Below are 23235 nucleotides of genomic sequence, written 5' to 3' on the forward strand. Positions count from 1 at the left end.
GTAATATAATACATATATTTTTTATCCTCTCATCTGTTTCTTGCCACTGCAGTTCTATGGTTGCTATGGAGAAGGTTATGATAAGGAGAAGCAGCAGAAGGTTAAAAGTTCTTCCTGCATCTAGAACAAAAGTGACAATCTCCCCACACTGCTTCTTTACGCCCTCCCACTCATGTGATGATCTCCAGCACTACATCACCTCTTGGTGATAGAGGATGGCTTGATGCTATATTGTGAAAATTCCTCAGAGGAACTTATTCTCCCCTTTTTAACTTTTCAGCTTTATGGCTTTATCATTTTAGTACAGGCACAGAATGAAAGGAAAGAACAGGAACATCGGGGTGAAACATCATCTCGGCACATTTCTGTTTCGTGTGGGTGAGCTTTTTCTTCCGTTTTGTGTGTTTAAAATTTTTATTTATTCTTTGTTTGCTAGTCTGAGGGAGAAGCTTAGAGAAAGGACCTGATGTAGAACAGTTGGGATTTGGTTAATCTGCTTAGAAATAACATTAATCAGTAGATCAGATACTGTCAACAATACAGGGCCTTCTATCCCCATTATCTTCCCCATTCTTTTCTTGCTTATTCTTCCGGCATGAGCTTGATTTCATTTAGATTTGTCTTTTTATTTCCCACCAGTTGTTTGTTTTCTCATGTTTCTTTTATATTTTTACTTCACGTTTAATTTTTGAATTTTACTCCTGCTCTGTCATGGGAGCATATTCAGTCTTGTAGCTTTTTACTTGGGGAGTGGAGGTTATGAATATGTAATAATACAGCTACCAAAAGAAGTTGTCTCTTAACTTAAACTTTGTGTAGCTCTTGATAATTAAAAAATTACAGCTGTAGGTAAAAGTCAAAAATAATTATATGACCATAATTTTCTTGAGAAGTTTCATGCCACTGGGACAGTCGTGTGAGTTCCATTTTTTTCTTACTGCTTAGTGCTACTTTGGGTTATCTTCCTGAGATTGGATTCAATTACTATGTATGAAGGACTTCCTTTAGGCCAGGTACTTAATGTACACTTCTTCAGAGTGATCTTGTGAGGTAGATATTTTTATCCTTTTTCTAAAAAATCTAGGAAAACTAAGGCTCAAAGGGTTTATGTGTCAGAAGTTACACAGCAAGGAAGTAGCCGTGCCTGAGTCCCAAGTCCTGCACCCTTTTCACTGTTACTAGGAGGCTGTGTGAAGTAGTTGTTCAGAAAGGCCCTGGAGTCAGACCAGACATTGATTTGAATCCCAGAATATTTTTTAGCATCTCTAGGCCTCGGTGTCCTCGTGTAAAAATAGGATTAATAATCCTATCACCTCCCAGTCTTGTTTGTTACTAAGCTTATATGAAGTGCTTAGAAGAGTATTTGGCATGTAACTTCTTGATGAATAGTGTTAAATACATATTGGACATTTACTGTATTATGGTCATTATGTGCTGGGATGTAGGCATATTGTTTCTACCTAGAATCTGGTAAGAATGTCTTATGACAGTTTCAGGGAAGTACAGAGCACCGTGGAGGTATTTTAAGGCGAATGGTAACCTGTTCTAGAGGCCAGGAAAATTTTGAAATGTGAACGATAAGTAGGAGTTAGAAGGATCGTGAGAGTGTGTGTGTGTGTGTGTGTGTGTGTGATGTGGAAAGGTGTTTCAAGCTAAGGAAAGAGACCATGCAAAACTGGGAGAGCCCAGGGTATTCCTGGAGCTGAGAGTCCATGGTAGGAGAAAGTGCTGTAGGCAGAACCGTGTTCAGCAGGGCCTTGACTGAAGGTCATGGAAAGTGCTTGGACACATTGTATCAGTACACGGTTCTGATGTCATATTACCTCTGTCTTCATTCTTAGATTTCTAAGAGCTTCTAACAGGGCAGATAACCAAATTCCCTATTTTCACATTTTTTAATGGAATATAATTGACATAAACATATTAGTTTCAGGTGTACAACATGATTTGATATTTGTAAACATATACTGTAAGATGATCACCACAGTATATCCAGATAACATCTGTCATCCTACATACAAAAATTTTCTTCTTGTAATTGGAGCTTTCAAGATTTACTGTCCTAGCAACTTTCAAATATGCAACAAGCATTATTAACTATAGTCACCATGCTGTACATTACATCCTCATGGCCTTCATTCTGTAAGTGGAAATTGGTACCTTTAGACCATCCATTTTTGGCCCACCCTCCTGCCTCAGGCAACCAACAATCTGTTCTATATATCCTTGAGCTTGGTGTTTCTATGTTTTTTTTTTTAGATTCTGCATAGAAGTGAGGTAATATGGGGTTTATGTTTTTCTGTCTTGACTTACTCCACACTCAGCATAATGCTCTTAGGATCCATCCATGTTGTAACAAATGGCAAGATTTCATTCTTTTTTGTAATGACTGAATTATATCCCATTGTACATATATACCACATTTTTATTGTACGTCATCTATCCATGGATATTTAGGTTGTTTCCATGTCTTGGCTATTGTAAATAATGCTGAAATGAATATGGAGCTACAGAAATCTTTTCAAATTAGTGTTTTTGTCTTCTTGGGGTAAATGCCCAGAAATGGAATTGCTGGATCAAATGCAAATGGTAGTTCTATTTTTTAATTTTTTAAGGAAACTCCATATTGTTTTCCATAGTGGCTGTATCAATTTACATTCCCACAAACAGTACACAAGGCTTCCCTTTTCTCCAGGGATCCTTGGAGAATCCTTGCCAGCGCTTGTTATTTCTAATCTTTTTCATGATAGCCATTCTGCCAGGTGTGAGGTGATATCTGATTGTGGTTTTGAACTGCATGTCCCTGATGATTGATGAAAGATGAGGTTGAACATCATTTCATGTACCTGTTGGTCATCTGTATGTCTTCTTTGGAAAAATGTTCAGATCCTCTGATTTTTTTTAAGGATTATTTATTATTTGTTGTTGAGTTGTGTAAATTCTTTATATATTTTTTGGATATTAACCCCTTATCAGATATATGCAAATATTTTTTCCCATTCTGTAAGTTGTCTTTTAATTTTGTTGATCTTATTTCCTCCACATTTCAGGTCTCTTATTTTTTCATATTGTAGGCACTGAAGAATGCTTTAAACTGGTTAAAAGTTAAACTGGTACTTACACAAACATAACCCCCAAAATCGAGAAAATTTTAAAAGTAGTGTTTAGTTTGGAAAGAGTCAATGTTGTTGGTGAACAGAAATAAAATATTCCAGTTGAGTCATTTTTTAAAAAGAATTTAATTGGTTTCAGAATATAACATCCTTCCTGATGGTTTCAGATGGCCTTATTTGTTCATAAATAACTCTCCTTGTTGATGTAGCCCCTTTTATCATATGAATGCTTCATTAAACAAATGGCGCTCGCTCATTATAGCCAAGCGGGGCTGTATTCAACCACATGGTGAAGTTGAGATATGCTGTTGTATTTAACAGTAAAGGCCATTTATCTGGCCTTTTGCCATCTGGAAACTAGTTAGTATTTTCCAATATAAATCTTCAATCTGCTAACCAGATTGATACTGGCATTTAGCTACAATGTCACAGTGTCACAAAGGCCAACCAAAATATAAACTAAAGGAGTGTAATTTCTTTAGAAAACACAACAAAACTAAGCCACGAAAGAAAGGTACGTTCTTCCCACCCTAGTCATTGTCTAGTTTAAAAACCTGCATTTTTAGAAGTTCTTTAGAAAACTAAATTTACAAGCATTTTGACTTTTTTTCCCCTGAAAAAGGCCAGTGAGTTGCAAGTTTAAATTTGCCCAGAAGGTTGCCCCTATAACAAAAGATTATCCTGAAACACTAAAAAAAAAAAATGGCTCATAGATTGTCATTTTTCTCTCCCCATGCCCTACCCTCTTTCTAAGTGATTTCTAAAATTTGAAAGCACAGAAATTTTTTTTTCAAGTCTTTCATATAATCCTTGGGGAATTAAGATTTATTTTTAAATTATACTTATTGCTAGGACCTGCAGCAGTTTACAGGAAATCCTGTTCATCTGTTTTCTTTAAATCAAGTTAAATACAAATGTGGGACTCACTCTTTTCAGGTTGGCAGGAAATTTAATATCAATTACTACTGGAGCTCCTTTCCCCACACTGCAAGGTCTCCTATAGAGCCAAAACCCTGGGGGACCCCTCTGGTCCTCTGTGGGGTAACTACTAACATTACCGATGTTTGAACCCACAGGGTCCGCTGAAGTCTTGCTCTGCAGCTCTGTACTGTGTAGAACTCAGGGGATCTTGCAGTGATGGAGGCTCACCGTCCAGGAGCAGCCATCCTTTCTGAGGCTCTGCTATTTCCCTTGGCCTCCGAGGAAAGCAGAGCATGGATCCCCTCTTCTCCAGAAACTTGGCCAGCATCCATGCCCTTCCTAGTAGCCCTTTTTCTCCTTTCTTGAGCTCAGAGATGCCTCTCTCACCTCCTCTCCCACAGGACAGTTTCCTCAGTGAGCACAGGCTTCCCCTAGAGACAGGAAGCCTTTTGTCTTTGGTAGTTTCAGCTTTCCACCTTGCAAAAGCCTCTGAGGTGAGGAAATCCAGAGTGCTTGACAAAGAAAGGTTTAGAAGAGGTAGGGGAGCAGAAAGGGAAAGAGAGACCTTGTAGTGTTTTCATTGACTGCTTGCTGTAGTCAACATTTGTCCTATTCACGTCTGGCCATCATAGTTTGAATAACATTTCTACATTTGGAGAAGTTTACACATTAGGAGCCCGCCTCCCCCTGCTCGGAAGTGAGAACTCAATTTTCCAGCCTCTTCTGCCGCTTGGACTTCAGCTGTCTTTCAGGGGCACGTAGGTGAGACATGACTTGGAAGAGAACCCTGTGAGGAGCGGGCTCTGTGCTGAGCGTAGGTAGCAGCAGGAGCCTGTGGCTTTGGGGGATGATAGTGTCATAGGCTGAGTGCCGGGTAGAGACCTGGCATCAGGACCAGTTGTCCTCCTAGGTTCCAACATGTAGGGCTTGGTGACAGGGACTGACACAGCAGTTTTCTCATCAAGCCAGTTCTCCAGCATAGTTTTGGATGTTTTCCTAGAAGTTTAGCCTTCAGTTTGTTTCTCTAGCCATCTCAGTGATTCTGTGAGCTCCCCAACATTTGCTGTTTTTTTTTTTTAATTAAAAAAAATCAGATTTATTGAGGTATAATTTACCTACAATAAAATATCTTCTTTTGGGTTTTTAGTTTGTTGGGTTTTGACAAATGTTTATACCCTTGTAGTAATCACCACAGTCATGAGACTGAAGTTTTGTTTCTGGGTTCTTTCACTTAGCAGAATGCCTTTGATATTTATCCATGTTGCTTGTGTCAGTAGTTTTCCTCTTTGTTAATGAGAAATTTTCCAGTGCATGGCTATGCCACAGTTTTATCCATTTGCAAGTTGCTGGACATTTGAGTTGTTTGCATTTTTTTGTTAGCTATTGTGAATAAAGATGCTATGAGCATCGCGTATCAATGTTTTTATGGATGTATGTTTTCACATCTCTTGGATAAATACCTAGGATTGGAATTGCTGGATAGTATGGCTGAGTGTATATTTAACTTTGTTAGAAACTGAAAATATTCAAAATGACTGTATCACTTTGTAGTCCCTCCAAAAATGTATGAGAGTTTGAGTTGTTCTGCATTTTGGGGAAAACTTGGTATTGTCAGTTATTTTAAATTTAACTCATTCTAGTCAGTGTGTGGTAGTAACTCAGTGTGGTTTTTAATTTCCCTATTAATTAATGAAGTTGAACATCTTTTCATATTCTTATTACTCATTCGTGTGTTATCAAAGGTGCATTAAAAAAGTGGGTTGTTTGTCTTACTGAATTTTAAGAGTTGTTTATGTACTGTAAATACAGGTCCTTGATGTGTTTTGAAAATATTTTCTCCCAAACTATGGCTGGTATTTTTATTTTCTCAATAGGGTCTTTTAAAGACAAGAAATTGTTAATTTTGAAAGTCTAATTTATCAATTTTTAATAGTTCGCACATTTTTGCATCCTAAGAAATCTTTTCCTAACTCAGAGTCATAGAGACTTTCTTCTGTGTTTTCTTCCAGAAATGTTGTAGTTTTCACTCTTACATTTAAGCTTTTGATTCAGGTTAACTTCTATAAAAGGTGTAAGGTAAAGGTGAAGCTAATATTTTTGAATATGGAGATCTAATTTTCCCAGCACTGTGTTTTTGGTTTTTTTTTTTTTTTTTACTTTTTAAATAAAAATTCAGTTTATTCATCTGTTTAAAGAATATGGAATGCTTCACAAATTTGCATTGTCATCCTTGCTCAGGGGCCATGCTAATCTTCTCTGTATCCTTCCAATTTTAGTATATGCCCAGCACTGTTTTTTGAAGAGTATTCTTTTCCCACTGAAAAGCCTTGACACTTTTGTTGGAAATCCATTGACCATATATGTGTGGATCTATTTCTGTACTATCTGTCTGTCCTAATGCCAGTTCTGCACTATCTTGATTACTGTAGCTTATAATAAGTTATAAAAATCAGATATTCAAGTCCTCAAATTTTTTATATTTTATTTTAGCTTTTTATTTTATATAAATACAATAGTTAAGGATTGCTTTTTTATAAGATTAATGTGTTGTTCTGTTAATTTTTTAAAATTTTGTTTGGTTTTGATTTTATACTTTCTGAAATTAGTTAACTTCTACTTTATTGTTTTTTCCTCAAACTTGAGTAGTTCAGCTTTAAATTTTATTTAAATTTAAGTTTAATTTCACTTAATTTTTTATTGACGTATAGTTGATTTACAATGTTGTGTTAATTTCTGGTGCACAGCATAGTAATTCATTTATACATATATATATATTCCTTTTCATATTCTTTTTCATTATAGGCCATTACAAGGTATTGAATATAGTTCCCTGTGTTATACAGTAGGACCTTGTTGTTTATCTGTTTTATATAGAGTAGTTAGTATCTGCAAATCCTGAATCCCAATTTATCCCTCCACTCCTTCCTTCCCCCTCAACTGTAAGTTTGTTTTCTGTGTCTGTTGAATCTGTTTCTGTTTTATAAGTAAGTTTTTTTTTTTTTTAGATTACACATATAAGTGATATCATATAGTATTGTTCTTTCTTTTTCTGGCTTACTTCACTTAGAATGACGATCTCCAGGTCCATCCATGTTGCTGCACATGGCATTATTTTTATGGTTGAGTAGTATACACTGTATAAATATACCACATCTTCTTTATCCAGTAATCTGTTGATGGACATTTAGGTTGATTCTGTGTCTTGGGTATTGTAAATAGTGTGCTTTAAACATTGGGGTACATGTATCTTTTCGAATTAGAGTTTTCTCTGGATATATGCCCAGCAATGGGATTGCTGGATCACCTGGCAACTCTATTTTTAGTTTTTTTAGGAACCTCCATACTGTTTTCCACAGGGGCTATACCAATTCACATTCCCACCAACAGTGTAGGAGGGTTCCCTTTTCTCTACACCCTCTCGAGCATTTATCATTTGTAGACTTTTTAATGATGGCCATTCTGACCAGTGTGAGGTGGTATCTTATTGTAGTTTTGATTTACATTTCTCTGCTAATTAGCTATATTGAAAATTTTTTTCTGGTGCCTATTGGCTGTTCATATGTCTTCACTGAAAAAATGTTTGTTGAGGTTTTCTGCCTGTTTTTTGACTGAGTTTCTTGGTTTTTTGTTATTGAGTTGTATAAGCTGTTTGTATATTCTGGAAATTTGGCCCTTGACGGTTGCATTGTTTGAAACTATTTTCTCCCACTCTGTAGGTTGTCTTTATGTTTTATTTATGATTTCCTTTGCTGAGCAAAAGCTTGTAAGTTTAATTAAGTCCAGTTTGTTTGTTTTTGCTTTTATTTCTGTTGCCTGGGTAGCCTGCCCTAGGAGGGCATCACAGAGATTTACGTCAGAGAATGCTTTGCCTATGTTCTCTTCTAGGAGGTTCTCAAAGTTTTTTTTTCTTTTCAAAATTAGGCTATTTTAATCTTCAGTTTTACACATATATTTGTTTATTTCTACAGATTAGGTAACTGGAATTTTGATTAGGATTGTATTAAATCAGTAGATGAACTTGGGAAGACTTGACATCTTAACAATACTGTCTTTTGATTAATGGCCATGATTTATCTCTCCATTTATTTAGGTCCTTAAATTTTTCTCAGAAGAGTTTTCATTGTAGGGGTCTTCCAGATATTTTGTTTAAGTTATTCCTATGTGTTTCATCTTTTTGATGCTATTGTGATTCTTTTAATGTCTCTGGGATCTGTAGTTACATCTCTTTCATAATGGTGATTTTTTTGTCTTTTATAATGTTGGACAGTCTGGTTAGAGATTTATCAGTTTTATTGACTTCTTGGAGAAACAGCTTTTGATTTCAGTGATTTACCCATTAATAATTTTCCTGCCTTCATTTTCATTGAATTCTACTCTTTATACTTTTCTTCTTTTGAATTGCTTTTGATTTACTTTTCTTTTTCTAGTTTCTTAAGGTGGATGCTTGGATTGTTGATTATAAACCTTTCTTCTTTCATACTATGAGCATTTATGCTATTAATTTTCCTTAAATAGTGCTTGGTTGCTTCCCATGAATTTTGATCTGTTGTGTTTTCATTTTTATGCAGTTCAAAACATTTTTCAATTTTCCTTATAATTTGCCTTTTGACCCATGAATTACTTAGAAGAAAATTTTTATAAATATTGATGATTTTCTAGATTTCTTTGTTATTGAGCTCTAATTTAATTCACATTCTTTGCATGATTTTAATTATTTTATAGTAGTTAAAGTTTATTTTTGTAGCTCAGAATATGGTCTATCTTGGTGAGTGTTCCATGTACACTTGAGAGTAATGTATATTCCATGAAGTTGGGTAGAGTGTCCTAAAAATCTCAGTTATGTTAAGTTCATTGGTAGTATTGTTTGGGCCGTCTATTTTTACTGATTTTTTTTAAACTGACTTTTATATATTTGTTTTATGTAACTGTTAATGACAGAAGAGTGTTCCAATCTCTACGATAGAGATTTTTTCTTTTTCTCCTTCCAGTTCTATCAGTTTTTGCTTCATGTACTCTGAAGCTCTGTTGTTCGATGCATACACAGGGCTGTTATGTTCTTGATGAATTGGCCCCTTTATCATTATTTAATGTCCTTCTTTATTCCTGTTTTGGTGACCTCGTTCTTCTCTCTTCACATGCTGCTTCTTTCACAAACTCTCCAAGAAGAAGGACGGTCCTGTTGGATTTGCCAGGCACTGTTGTGTTTGGTACATATTTTGACAAAGATCTTATGACAGTTATCTCAGCAACAACTGTCTGGTCTATAGGTGACTGGTCAGATGCTGATTCCTGGTACAGTCACTTGAAGCCAGGGTATGAATGAGATCCTGGGTCATAAACCATGGTGACCTGCTTCTAAGGAATTGCTTCATTCTCCTTTCCCTGAAGGGAATTTTGGCTGTGGTAGCGATCATATTACCATGTCCATCGTAACATTGCAAAACCAGATCTGCTTTTATGGCTTGCTTCTTTAAACAGCTAATTACAATCACATTACTCACCTAGTTATACAAAAGCACTTAGAAACATAAATGCCCATAGGAGTCAGATAGGTATCCTGCCTGAGTAGAGTGGGCTGAATTGTAGATAATAGGGCATGGTGGGGATTGTAGCAATATGGAGAGCTCATAATTTGAAGGGGCAACCCTAGTCAATTGCCATGAGAAGTGCAGGCCCAATATTACTAATTCTTACAGTTTTTAAGAAAAGTTGGTAATCTAGAGTTGTATATTATTTGATTTTAAGTAATTCAAAGTACTTAAAAACTCTGAGTAGTTCATATAGGCCAAACAAAATATATATGTAAATCATCTGTAAACTTGTCAGACTGTAGTCAGCTCTGGAAGGGAACTCCTAAATGGAACAGAATGTCTATGCCCAAAGCCAGATGTAAAATCAGGAGAGGGTGATATAGTGGGAGGCTTGCTATAGAAGATTCTGACCAAGTTCACATCAAGTGCTAGGAGCAACTGCTGAGTAAGTGTCATCCATATCATAGATATGCCATGGCGTGAAGGGGCCAGGTGGGCAGACGTGTATACTTCTGATCATTTGAAAAGTGACAAAGGGGAGTGATGGTGTAGCGTGTGAGCATGGGTTCAGTACAAGGCCTTGGCCTTCCTCTGGACCTCTATCTCATTTATGGGTCTGCTCTTCGGAGCCTCACCCAAGCAAATCACTTCTGTAGTCAGATCTCCTGTCATGCTGTTTGTCCTTGGCGTGTTCCCTGAGGAATGTTTGTGGTTGAAATGGAGGAGTCCATGAGAAGGCACTACAGTGGCATTTAAAGGAGAACCATAGTGTCACGGAAATATGATTCTGTGATACCATGGAAAACGTATGAGTGTACAGTGTGCTTCAGTCGAAAGATGAGGATGTATAATTTTATGGTAACTGTCTTTGTATACCAACAATAAAGTATGTATATTGTTTAATAATGGCATACGATGAAGTTGAGACTTGGCAGTGATCCTGTAGATTGATTAATGTAGACTACCAGTGCGTAATGAAGCCATCCACATTGATCAAATTAACCAGATATTTACTCTTCATTTAGTTTAGTGCTGTGTTGATGGCCAAAACCTAATTTAATGTCAGTTAACACAAACAATTTTTTAGTTAAGGTGGCAGTTTAAAAATTATATAATAATAGCAATTATAAAGATAGATTATTTCATCTAATTAAAATTTGCTTAAAGTATGAAGAGAACGTGATTTGTTTTAAAAACAACTAGCGTTAGAGACTTGTGCTATTCCATGATTTCCTTCAGGAAACAAGGAGTATAGCAAGTTTTTGAAATTTATTTCAGTCTTTTGGAACTCAAAAAAACCTGAATTTGAACAGGTTAAATGAATTTTATGTTACACTTTTTGTATACAAGAAATAGCGCTTATGAAATCATATGGGAATCATATAAGCCAATAGACATCAGGTGACTGCCGAAATTAACATTTTAGGTGAAAGGACAGCCTAGGTCTCCCAAAATGCCTTAAGATCCTTTTGATGCTTTGCTGACTGTATTCCCAGAGGAAAGTGCTCGGGCAGTTGGGCTCATCCTGAAATACGAGCACATGCTCCATAGACATCAGCAAATACTCTTATTTTGAAATCACAGTGAAACTGTTGTATCAGTGCTGCTTCTGAGCATCAGGTGTTCTGGCTCTGATGGATTCGAAGGGGAGGTGTCAGGTCCTTCAAGTCTAGCAGGTCACTGTGAAACGTCCTGTGTCCTCTTGGCTGTGTAGTCTGCATGATCCCTCTTAAGATTTCTAAGGATTCTTTGATGCCAGTTTTCTTACTCTAACATGTACCTCTTAGTTTGAGAAAATTACTTCCTGCTTTATTTAAATCTTAGGAAATAGGGGTCTAAAGAAAGAGTATAGATGATTGTTATTTATGGTTTCAACTCCTGGGAGGAAACAGGGCCTTGTGCTTTATGTCTTTTTTTATTTAATTGCTAAGAGTCATTCAGAATTCATGAGCTGACTTAATTTTTCTTCGGTGAAAGTCCTAAGAAAAGATTCAAGTCTGCAAAATGCTGCCAATTCAGCTCTTAAATTATGCATTTTACGTGTAAATATTGCAAATTGTAAGGTATTTTAAATGAATTTTTAATTCAGTATTTAGCATTAAAGTTTAAATTCCTGTCTAGAATTTCGAACATGGAAATACACTGTAAAAGGAAATAGGGTTTTTAGTTGTTTTGTTTTAAATAAAATAGAAAAAAAGCATTTAAAATGCAAGACATACCCATTTCCCTCCTTTTTACTCTAAGATATTTTCAATTATATTCAGCTGAATCAGTTTCTTAAATAGGAATCCTGAGACACAATCACAAGGAACTTTATTTTGTTTTCCACATCTCTTTAAATTTATTCAGGATCCATTTCTTCTTTTTCTAGATGAAAATTTAAGCAGGTTATACAACAAAGCAAAGCAAGAAAATCTCAATTTATATACAGAAATATATATCTAGTTCTCAGAATGCCAGTGATCCACCCTCTAGGAGCCCACAGGCCCCCTCCAGCTGCCTTCAGCTGTTAAGTCTCATCAGACAGCCCTCTGGGACAGAACCTAAGACAGCCCTGCACCAGCTCTTACGTGTGTTCGCATCTGATCTATCGAAAACAGTAAGATATCCTTTGCCCTGACACATGCAGGGAACATAGACCCTTTTACTGGGTGGGAACGGGCTGGGACTTAGAGCACACCACAGCTCTAATAAAAAATTCTGTCCACCAGATCTCTTCATGGACATTCACTCCTGACCCATTTAGTCTCTATGTAACCCTAAAAGTTATATAGCCAGTTTTCAGCCATCTTCTTTGTGCAGATCCTTCAGGGTAGTTGATCTTAAAACTCACCTTGATATCTGATGTCTTATATCTGATGTTTTAGAGTGCTGGGGGACTTTCAGAATAATTCTGTTTCATAGAGAATTCTGATAGCTGAAGAGTACAATAGACCTTTTATGTTAAGTCCTGTGTACATGAGACTGAGAGTAGAGCAGATGTATTTACAAATAGAGTTTTTATCACCTTGTATTAGTTCTATTGGTAAAGAAGTGTCCCTTCACCCTAATCATAGTATAAGTAATAATATTTGTTTTCAGAGATATGATCTGTGGAAGAGTTTGGAATGACATAAAATATACTATATTGGAAGTCAGAAGAAATAGGTCCTAATCTCAAGATCTTTGGCCAGCCTATCTATTTGGACCTTAGTATTAGATCAAATCAGCAGTATGTATTTACTGAGTTCTTATTGTGTGCTTACAGTAACGGAATCCTTAATGAACCTCACAGTATTCTGATGAAGATATTCTAAGATACTCTAAGTAATCGCACTGATTAAAGTATGATTACAAGTTTGGGTAGTGTTCAGAACGAAAGGAACACTGCTTTATGAGACTCTGACCTAGGCTGAGGGGTCAGGAAAGGCTCTTCTGTGAGAAGGTAACACTTGAGCTAATATGAAGAGTGAGCAGGAAGTTATTAAGTAAAGGACTGGGTTTAGGAAAGAGCATATCAGAGGAAAGACAGAGAACAGAGCAAAGGCTATGACTGAAGAAGTCAAGAGAAATTGAATTGGTAAAATGGATCAGATTTGATCATGGATTGGGTTTGGGAGATGATGAGAGAGTATTAGGAATCAAGAAAGATTGCTAAATTTCTGACTTGTCCAACTCGATGACTAACTGAGCCATTTGCTATCATAGGGGATGCAGGCACAGAGGGAAAGATCAAGAGTTTGATCTTGGACAAGGTGACTTGAGGTACCTTTGAGATAACTATGTGGAGATGTCTAGGAGGCATTTGGGTACAAGAGGAGAGGTTTGGGTTAGATAAATTTGGAAGCCATTGGCCTGTATATGAGAGCCATGATAGTGTATGAAGAGTCTGTCGGGAGAGAGTTTAACATAAGAAGAGAAGGCAGCCGTTTAAGGAATGCCAACATTTAATAGCCCGGCAGAGAAGGGAGAAACAGCAGAAGAGACTGAGGAATATCCAGAGACATGGAAAGAAAACCAGAAGTAAATCATATCCCTGAAGCTAAGGGAAAATTATGTTTCAAGAAGGAGAAGGGAATAGCCATCACTGGTAGATGCTGCTCAGAGTCGAATGATTACAGGAGTCATGAAGCCATCAGGAGGCCTCTGGGAAACCAAGGGGAGCTGTTGTTAAGAAGTAATGGTGGCAGCAGTGGACTGGAGACTGAACGGTAGAGAGCCTGGAGAGAGTGAGCATAGAGCGAATATAGACAGATTAGTGGTGAAGTATCAGAGAGGGCAGTCCCTGGAGGGGACTGTGAGGTGGAGGGAGGGAGGAGTTTTGTTTTAGGTGGAAATACTTGAGGATATTTAAATGCTATCAGGAAGTCTCCAGTGCAGAGGGAGGGGTTGAGGCTACAAGAGAGGGGACCACCCATGACAAGGTTACTGAGGAGGCCAAGAGGATGGGATAAAAATTATGCTCAGATGAGGGGTTGGCCTTAGATGAACCTCTCGAATCTAACAGGAGTGAGGAAGAAGAGGATGAGGCAGGTGGAAGCTGACTTGTAGTTTTCGAAAGAGGAAGTCGAGCGGGTTTTCATCTGATGGCTTTCTGTGAGAGGCCATACTAATTTTAAAGTTTGTGATTGTATGATATGGTAATGATAATAATGACAAACATTTATGGGCTAATTTCTGTGTGTTGAGTTACATGTGGTAGTTAAGTATATGCTCTTAGATATATACGTCTCTAAGATATATAGTATCTATGTAACTATATATCTATATATATATCTATATATATAGATATCTATATATATATCTATATATATATAGATATATAGTATATGTCTTTAGATAAACTGCCTGGATTGGAATCCAGGACTTACCACTTCCTATGTGACCTTGAGCTGTGTGACCTGGGCTTCAATTTCTTATGTATAACAAATTATATGTAAGGTATAAGACCCCTTGTAGTATTGAATGAGAGAGAGTGTGTATGTGTGTGTGAGTATGTATATGTTCATATTTAATGCTCAGTGTGGACTGGCTGTATGGTCAGTGTGCCCTACATGTCAGCTGACGATAGTGGTGCTGGTGCTGGTCATTGCCCGCCAGCAGCGTCTGGAGCTGCCCTTGTCATACTCTTCTGATGATATGATGGGAGTATTTAGCGCTGCTTTACAGAGGAAGCAACCATATCAGAGAATAAGTGACTTACTTGAGGCCACACAGCCAAGTCGATAAAAGAGCCAGATTTCAAACTATACCTGCCCGGCTGCAAACCATGCTTGTACAAAGTTGTGAAAGCAGCTTATCTGGAATATTTCTCCTGCCGCTATCTCAGGGCTTCAGATTTCAGGGTTAACCTTATGTCAAACTGTGAAGTAGATGAAGTCAGTCTTCCACAGCTTCTGTCACCCCAGACGCTTGCCCTCTGCTCGCAGACCTGTTTCCTCAGCTCCCACCACTATCCTGCAGATCTACTCTGCCGTTACTGAAATCCTACTGTATTTTGGTAGTTTTTCCATCTTTATCTTTCATCCTGAGTTTATACTGCCCTTTAAAAAAATTGTATCAAAGATTGTGTGGGTTCAGCTTGAAATGAGTGAACTGAGGGTGGAGGGCGTACACTAGCCTGTAGAGTTAGTTTGAGGGGCGTATCTTCACTTCTTCCTTGGAGGATTAGCTGAAGAATGAAGTGACGGAGGCCAATTTGGTTTCCATACTTACTTTTAAAAACATCTACAGTTGCATTTATCATAATCATTGTATCAAGTATCCTCCCTGAACCCACTTCTGCCCATGAGGTGGCTTGTTCCTGTTCATTGCCTGTTCCACGATCAGATAACCTCCACTTCCTGCCTCTTAGCACCAGAGGTTCTTTCAACTTTCCTTTTTTAAACTTAAAGAATTTCCCTAATGTTATTTAGAGACTTTTCCTAATGTTATCAAGTGCTTTGTGTTGTACTGCAGGTGGCTTATTTTATGAAACATTTTATCCTGTAAATTTAACTCCTAAGAGCATCATCAGACTATATGTGAAGAACACAAAGTTCTATAGAAGGAAGGTGTTATGTACATTTATTTTGTAAAAAAATTGTAGTCGTAAGGGTATGTTATTGTGTTACTTTTTTGGGAGAACTGAGATAATATCACTTCCAAATAAAACAGTTTGAGATACTGCCATGAACTTTATGTATTTTTTTCATAGTTAGCATACCTTCTTTGTTGGAGCCCCCTGACTTATTTTAATCTATTATTTCTATATTGTTTTGTAGTCCCTGGGGGGCAGGCATTCTTTTCAGAAGAGATAACAGTTGATTTTTGACTTGCCAGGAGTTAGCTCTGGTAAATTACTGTTTTCCTTTTTTTTTCTTAAGTTTAATAGGAATTGGGCTATAATTTATAAACCAAAGATCTCACCTGTTTAAAGTAAAAAGTTCAATTACTTCTAGTAAATTTACAGTTGTACAACCCTCCTGACAGTCCAGTTTTAGAAGTTCTTTATCGCCCTAGAAAGTTCATTGAACCTATTTGCAACAATCCCTATTCCCTCCCCTCTAGCCCCATGTAGCTGCTGATTTTTTCTATAATTTGCCTTTCCTGGACATTCCACATAAAGGGAACAATACAGTATGTAATCTTTTGCATCTGGCCTCTTTGACTTAGCAAAATGTTTTTGAGAGGCTTGTCCATGTTGTAACATGGGTTGGTAACTTGTTGCTTTTTATTTCTGAATAGTATTTCGTTGTATGGCTATACCACATTTTGTGTATCCATTCACCAGTTGATGGATATTTATATTATTTCCATTTGAAGGTATGATAAACATAAACATATAAACATTCATGGTTTTTGTGTGTGCATTGGGTAGATTCGTAGAGATGGAATTTCCAGGTTGTATAGTAAGTTTATGTTAAACTTTTTAAGAAACTGAAGCTATTTTGCAAAGTGGCTGTGCCGTTTTACATTTCTACCAGCAGTGAATGAGGAGGATTCCAGTTTCTCTGCATCCTTGTCAGCACTTGATTTTGTTTTGATTATAGCCATTCCAGTGGATATGTAATGGTATCTTACTGTGGTTTTAATATGCAATTTCCTAGTGAGTAATTATGTTGAGCATCTTTCCAGTGCTTATTATTAGCTTTTGTTGAAACATTCAGATATTTTATCCATTTTAATATTAGGTTGTTTGTCTTTTTATTATTGAGTTGTAGTAGTTCTTTATAATTCTGACTACAAGTTCTTTGTCAGATATGTGGTTTACAAATATTTTCCCACTCTGTACCTTGGTTTTTTTATTTTCTTAAGTCTTTTGAAGGATAAAAGTTTTTAAAATTTTTAATGAAGTCCACTTTATTGTTTTCTTTTACCATTTATGGTCCTGATCATATATCTAAGACCTCTTTGATTAATCCAAATCTACAAAGATTTTCTCCTATGTTTATGTCTATAAGTTTTATAGTTTTAGATTTTACATTTAGGTCCACATTACATTATGAGTTGATTTTTGTGCATACTGTGAGATAAGGGTCTGAGTTAATTTGTTTGCATATTAACTTGAATTGTTCCAACACCATTTGTTGAAAAGACTATTTTTACCCCCTCATTAATTGTCTTGTACCTTTGTCGAAAAGCATTTGGCCATAAATATAAGGGTTTATTTCTGAACTCTCAATCCTGTGCTGTTTATCTGGTGCTCTGTCCTGGGCTAGTATCACACTGTCTTGATGGCTATAGCTAATTTAGAACAAATTTTGAAATCAGATTCTGTAAATTCTCCAAACTTGTTCTTCTTTTTCAATATTCCTTTAGTTCTTTGCCTTTTTGTGTGCTTTAGAGTTAGTCAGTATCTACAAAAAGCCTGCTGTGATTTTGATTGGGACTCTGCAGCTATAGATCATTTTGGAGAGGACTGGCATCTTAGCAGTATTGAATCTTCTAACCCACGCACGTTGCATGACCGCCCATTTATTTAGTCTTATTTTGTTTCTTTCAGCAGCATTTTATAGTTTTTAGATATACATCCTGCACGTACTTGATTGGATTTATTTATTAGCGTTTAATTTTACGCTGTGCTATTGTGTAATGATGCTTTAACATATTTTCAGTTTATTTCTCATCCCTCATCACCATTCAGGCTTTGACCCTGTCAGTTGAATTCTCCCAGTTTGTTTTTGAATCTGGCAGATACCACATAGTGTGGTACAATATAGAGTAAGTAGCCTCTAATATTTTTCATGTACAGTTTCTGAAGGGTAAAAGCATGAACAGTTTTTATCATTTTGACTCAGTGAACAGTCAGTAGTTGTTTAGTAAGACTGCCATGTCTGTTTATGTTACTGATTATATAAAACACACGAACCTTTTGAAGGGATTTGGTCTGTCAGGAAAGGGTGATTACATAGTCTCCTGTCTTTCCTCTGTAGGTGTTGCAGCTTCCCTGGAAGTCTCAGAGAGCCCTGGGAGTGTCCAGGTAGCCCGGGGTCAGACGGCGGTCCTGCCCTGTACTTTCACTACCAGTGCTGCCCTCATTAACCTCAATGTCATTTGGATGGTCATTCCTCTCTCCAACGCGAATCAGCCTGAACAGGTACTTCTGTTGCGTCCTGTGCTACCTCTGAAATATTCATCTTTTCCTAAGTGGGGGATGGGTGGGTATAGATTTGATTTCTAGAATAAGTGATGATTTCAGTGTGCCTGTGTTGTTTTAAGTGTTACTCCTGCATGGTTAGTCAACTGTCACAAGAGCTGTCCTCTTTGTAAAATACTTAGACAAAAATTAACAGATGTCAAGGGGATCCTCCTGAAAATTCTATGTAGGAACCTAGAATTTCCTCAAAAGACATTGCTAACGGGAAATACCAAGACCGAAGAAGCAAAGTATATTTTGACAGGAAGAAACTAGCACTAACAGGTGGATGAGAGAGTATTTTTTAAAGATAGTGGTAATATTAAGGAAATAACATTAGATAGTAGTACTTGATTTATTTGGTTAATTGCACAAGTATTTTAAAATAAATAAAAGCCAGGCATACTAGCCATTCTCCAAGTCTCAAATAAATTAGGGTGGGTATGCGAAAATAGAAGTTACTAGCTAAGAAGCTGTATCGATTATCGGTAAAAGCCCCATAACATGCGATACCCACTGCGGAAAATAATGCTCAGAAAAATAGTGAATTGTGACCATGACTATACCTTCATTCCCAAAGTTAACTTTTTTCTATTATGAAGCTTTTCTGCTTCAATAAGCTTTTTACTACCTAAAAATATTTGGCCAGCTAAGTTTTCTGATACAAAATTTAAATAGGTATATTTAACAATAACTTGTATTTCTTTAACCCATGGAACTTTCACAATTAGACTGAGCCTTTGAGATCATTTTATTCAGCTTCATCAATTTAGGACTCAGTGATAGAGGCAACGAAAGACTTGACCACAGATTATTTACAGATAGAGCTTGGATAGAACCAGGTTCCTCCCTCTCTGCCCAAAGAGCTTTTTGCAACACCACCCTGAGTCCTCTCCCATGGAAAGTTTAGTTTGATAGAGAAACTGACGTAAGAAAAGCAGTCATGGCCTCGTAGCCCTACTTCCCTAGTATGACATTCGTTTATACTCAGTCTGTAACTGTGACCTGTCATTTTGTGACCTAGTAAGCGTGAGAACGGCAGTGCTAATTTTTTTACCTTTATTTTGGAATTAATTTTTTGAATTGGTAAAAATATTTATGGACTGATAGTAAGGTAGCCTAAAATGCACTTTCTGTACTGATGAGTTAGGTAGGGATTCGACGCTATTTCAGTTTGGTTTGTAAGAATTCAGAACGCCTGGGTATCTACCGATAGGTGCTGTAGTAAAAAGTTGGCGGCACCTCTAAGATTAGACATAAAATCTCCCGATGATTGTTACGTGTCTATAAGGAGATGCAGTGGCCTGTTTATTTATTTTGCTTTTCCCTTGCAGGTCATTTTGTATCAGGGCGGACAGATGTCTGACGGTGCCCCCCGGTTCCACGGTAGGGTGGGATTCACAGGCACCATGCCAGGCACCAATGTCTCTGTCTTCATCAACAACACTCAGCTGTCAGACACAGGCACCTACCAGTGCTTGGTTAACAACCTTCCAGACAGAGGGGGCAGGAACATTGGTGTCACTGGTCTCACAGTTCTAGGTGAGTGACGGGATGTGTTTGGGGACCTTGGCTTTGCCTGTGAGTTTACTTTCAAGCCGGTTCACTTCTGCCGGTTCCCCTACGCTCTCTGTCTGCCTGTGTCCTTTCCTCTTCTGTCTTCTTGCAGCCCGACCTGGCCTCTGCTTCTCCGCACTGCTTAGCCCTGGTCTCCCCACCCCTTACTCCATTACAGATGGCTCTCGAAAGTTTCTTCTTAAATGACTTTTCCTGAAGGTGGAGAAGGGTGGCATAAAAAACAAGCAAAAGTGGTCTCCCATTTTCCTTAAGCTTTTACAGGGTAGGACTTATTGTTGAGAGCGGATGAAATCAAAAATTACTGATTATGAGTAGGAAGCAGAGGTTTCAGCACACGTGAGAATAAATTACTATGACTTCATGTCTGTGTAACGCTCAGAAGGTCCACGGCAGTTCTAAGCTTTACACCTCTTGTCCTGGCAGATATATTAGTAATGCCTCCTCTTCCTCTCAGAAGTATCCTCATTGGAACGATAAATTATAGCATCAATTTGGTCTTAATACTGAGACCAAATAGACTTAGGGCCTTTTCCAGGATTATGTAGACCATGAACAGCAATCAAATTTAGGTCAAAATTGGGGTCTCTTTACTCATACCGATATTCTCTCTGTTCTACCATGCAGTTAGACTGTCTCACGCTAAATTAAATTCATCCTAAACATGTTTTATTTCTCAGTTCTGCTGCCTCTGAAATAAAGCACTGCCTCCTAAGTGGGTGCTTGTTGTGGGAATGGCTCAGTCCAGTTCGTGCGGGGAAACCAAGAACTACTTAGCGAAGCCGATGCTCTTGACTGTCCTCCCCCTACTCACGTCTCAGTCTCGGCCAGGAGTCCTCAGCGCACCCTCCCCTTTTCCAGTGTTGAGTCACCCGAGGATTCCAGGGCTGCGGCTTCTTGCCATTCCCTTCTTTGGGTGAGAGAATGCTGTAGCTTTGGTGCCTTGTTCTCCCAGTCTTCAAACAGAGTAAGAAAACTAAGCACAAGTGGGAAATTTTATTTGAGAACTATTATTCAAATATATTAAAGCTGTATAATCTTTACAACACTCTCAGTACTGAATACAGAGTACAGTTGGAATTTAACATTATTTTCATGCTTACATCTGTAATTTAGGTAACGAACTTTCCATATGATCCACGTTTGTTTATTTTTTAAAGGTAGAAAAAAACCTTTAATTTATCTTACTGTTCATGGTACCTTCCAATAATTATTTTGGGTTTCCTCTCAGAGCATCACAGTGGTAATGTTGGAGGCAGTGCATTGAGATTGGATTATCCCATCTCAGCAGTTAGGATTCCCTGAGATTTTTCACTCTTTCTCCCTATACCCTTTCATTGTTCTTTCTTCCCCTACCTACTTTCTTTCCTGGTTCCTCTGTGTACCGCATTCATTTTCTACTCATTCATTCATTTTTGCAAGGTTGAACACACTTACTGAAAACTCATTAGCATTGCAAGTACCTCATCACTTGGATTTAAACTCTATTGTGTATGTCACCCAGTGTGACAATCCAAGCCATGGACTTAGTTTATATTTTTATTTACTTGCTTTTTTACTATAAACTACCACCTTTTCCTTTAGTGTTTTTTAGGGGGGAGGTAATTTTTTGTGTAACATCCTTTGCATCCTTACCTGTCTTAATTTTTGTAAAATGTTCACTGCATTACTATCAAGTACTAGATATACTTGAACTTTACTCTAACTGCCCCCTCCATAAAACAGAAGTTAGTACAAAGTAGATACGTCTGTTTTTTGTTTGTAAAGTAACAAAGCATTTTGTTAACTTGGCCTTAGCTGAAAGTAGCTGGCAGGATAAGAAGGTGCTGTTCCTTGAAGTATCTTCTTTACAAGTGAGCTTTTTCATTAATTAAAAACCTTTAATTATGGTAAAATATAGCAAAATTTACCATCTTAGTCAATTTTTAAGTGTATGGTTCAGTAGTGTTTAGTATATTCACAGTGTTGTGCAACAAATCTCCAGCACTTTCAACTTGCAAAAATAAACCTCAATCCATTAAACTACATTTCTCCCTTCCCTCAGCTGCTGGAAACCACTATTCTACTTTCTTTTTCTATGAATTTGACTGCCCTATGTACCTCATATAAGTGGAATCATACAATATTTATCTCTTTATAACTGGCTTATTTCATTTAGCATTATGTCCTCAAGGTTCATCCTTGTAGCATGTGTCAGAATTTTCTTACTTATCAAGGCTAAATAATATTCCTTTGTATGTATATACCACATTTTATTTATCCATTTATCCATCTGTGGACGCTTGGGTTGTTTCCACCTTTAGGTGTTGTGAATAATGCTGCTGTGAACCTGTGTGAATTTAGTAATGCTTTTAAAAGCTGTATGTTGACACAAAGCATCATAAAGATTCTTCCAGTTCTTCTTTGGAGGAAGCAGAGAGAAACTGAAACCATAAAATACCTTGAAAATATAATCATAGCCTCTTTTACATATTTGCTCCCTGCCAGCTGCAGTCGTGGACCCTGCCCCTGTGGCCAAGCCCTGGGAAGAGTACGTGACTGTTCTCTGGCTTTGCTCATGATGTGGTCTCCTGGTTTGTGTTCTCAAAACAGTGTTGTCTGAAGTTCCAGTGTGCTGAATGTTGATGCCCTCTGTCATCAGTTGGCTCATAGTAAATGCATACTTTATTGCTTACTCTTCCTGCTGTAGTTCCCCCTTCTGCCCCACACTGCCAGATTCAAGGATCCCAGGATATCGGCAGCGACGTCATCCTGCTCTGTAGCTCAGAGGAAGGCATTCCTCGACCAACTTACCTTTGGGAGAAGCTAGACAATACCCTCAAACTACCTCCAACAGCCACTCAGGGTATGTATGGTGTTGCTTTGCCCATTTAATTAGTGATCATGGAAAATAATGATTCTTGGGCTCACAAAGTAATTAACTTGACTAGATTTTGAAAAATAACACACTGTGTTTGTAACTGCTGAAAAAGCTCCCTGGATTATTTTGTGTGTTCAGCTTGAAAGGGAATAAAAATATTTTCTTTCATCTCTCATTGCTGCCTTTATGAAATGTGTCTTATTCAGTGGTAACTATATATGGAAATTCTGTTCCTTTATAGTGAAGATTTAAAATAGCTAAGTGGTAGCTTCCTTGTATTGTTAACTGTAAGATAATCCTTGGAGTTTATAACTGAGAATCCCCTTCCTACTTGAGAAACACTGCCTAGTTTAGTGTGAGAAACATTAGCGTGGTCGTGAGAGGGTTAATCATCCTGTTTTCAGCATCAAGTCTAATTAGAGGAGGAAGATGGGAAAGAGGACAGGAAAAGGCCTCAGATCATGGGAGACCCGGGAGCTGATCACACCAGACAGGTAAAGGTGGAGGAGGCATGAGAATCATCGTTAGTTTTCTGCATGTAAATCCAGCTACTTAAATTTGATATCAAAGGGAACACTGTGGAAAATTGAGGAAAATTTATGAAGTAGACTGAGGGGAAATTACAGAATTATGTATGCA

The 23235-nt window shown here is 37.4% G+C and overlaps 1 protein-coding gene and 1 pseudogene across 7 annotated transcripts in view; one reads left to right on the top strand and one right to left on the bottom strand.

Moving 5' to 3' along the window:
• IGSF11 (immunoglobulin superfamily member 11) overlaps window positions 1-23235 on the top strand; it is a 156887-nt gene that overhangs the window by 118035 nt on the left and 15617 nt on the right. For all 7 annotated transcript variants that reach the window (XM_072964704.1, XM_072964691.1, XM_072964693.1 and 4 more), the window contains 3 exons: window positions 17959-18122; window positions 19496-19703; window positions 22426-22581. In XM_072964704.1, the coding sequence (XP_072820805.1) occupies window positions 18084-18122; window positions 19496-19703; window positions 22426-22581 (403 nt within the window). In that variant the 5' untranslated portion in view covers window positions 17959-18083. The remainder of the gene's footprint in view (window positions 1-17958; window positions 18123-19495; window positions 19704-22425; window positions 22582-23235) is intronic.
• On the bottom strand, window positions 6227-6322 carry LOC116282082 (U6 spliceosomal RNA; annotated as a pseudogene).

Source organism: Vicugna pacos, chromosome 1 (assembly GCF_048564905.1).
Source record: "Vicugna pacos chromosome 1, VicPac4, whole genome shotgun sequence".
Taxonomy (NCBI): Eukaryota; Metazoa; Chordata; class Mammalia; order Artiodactyla; family Camelidae; genus Vicugna; species Vicugna pacos.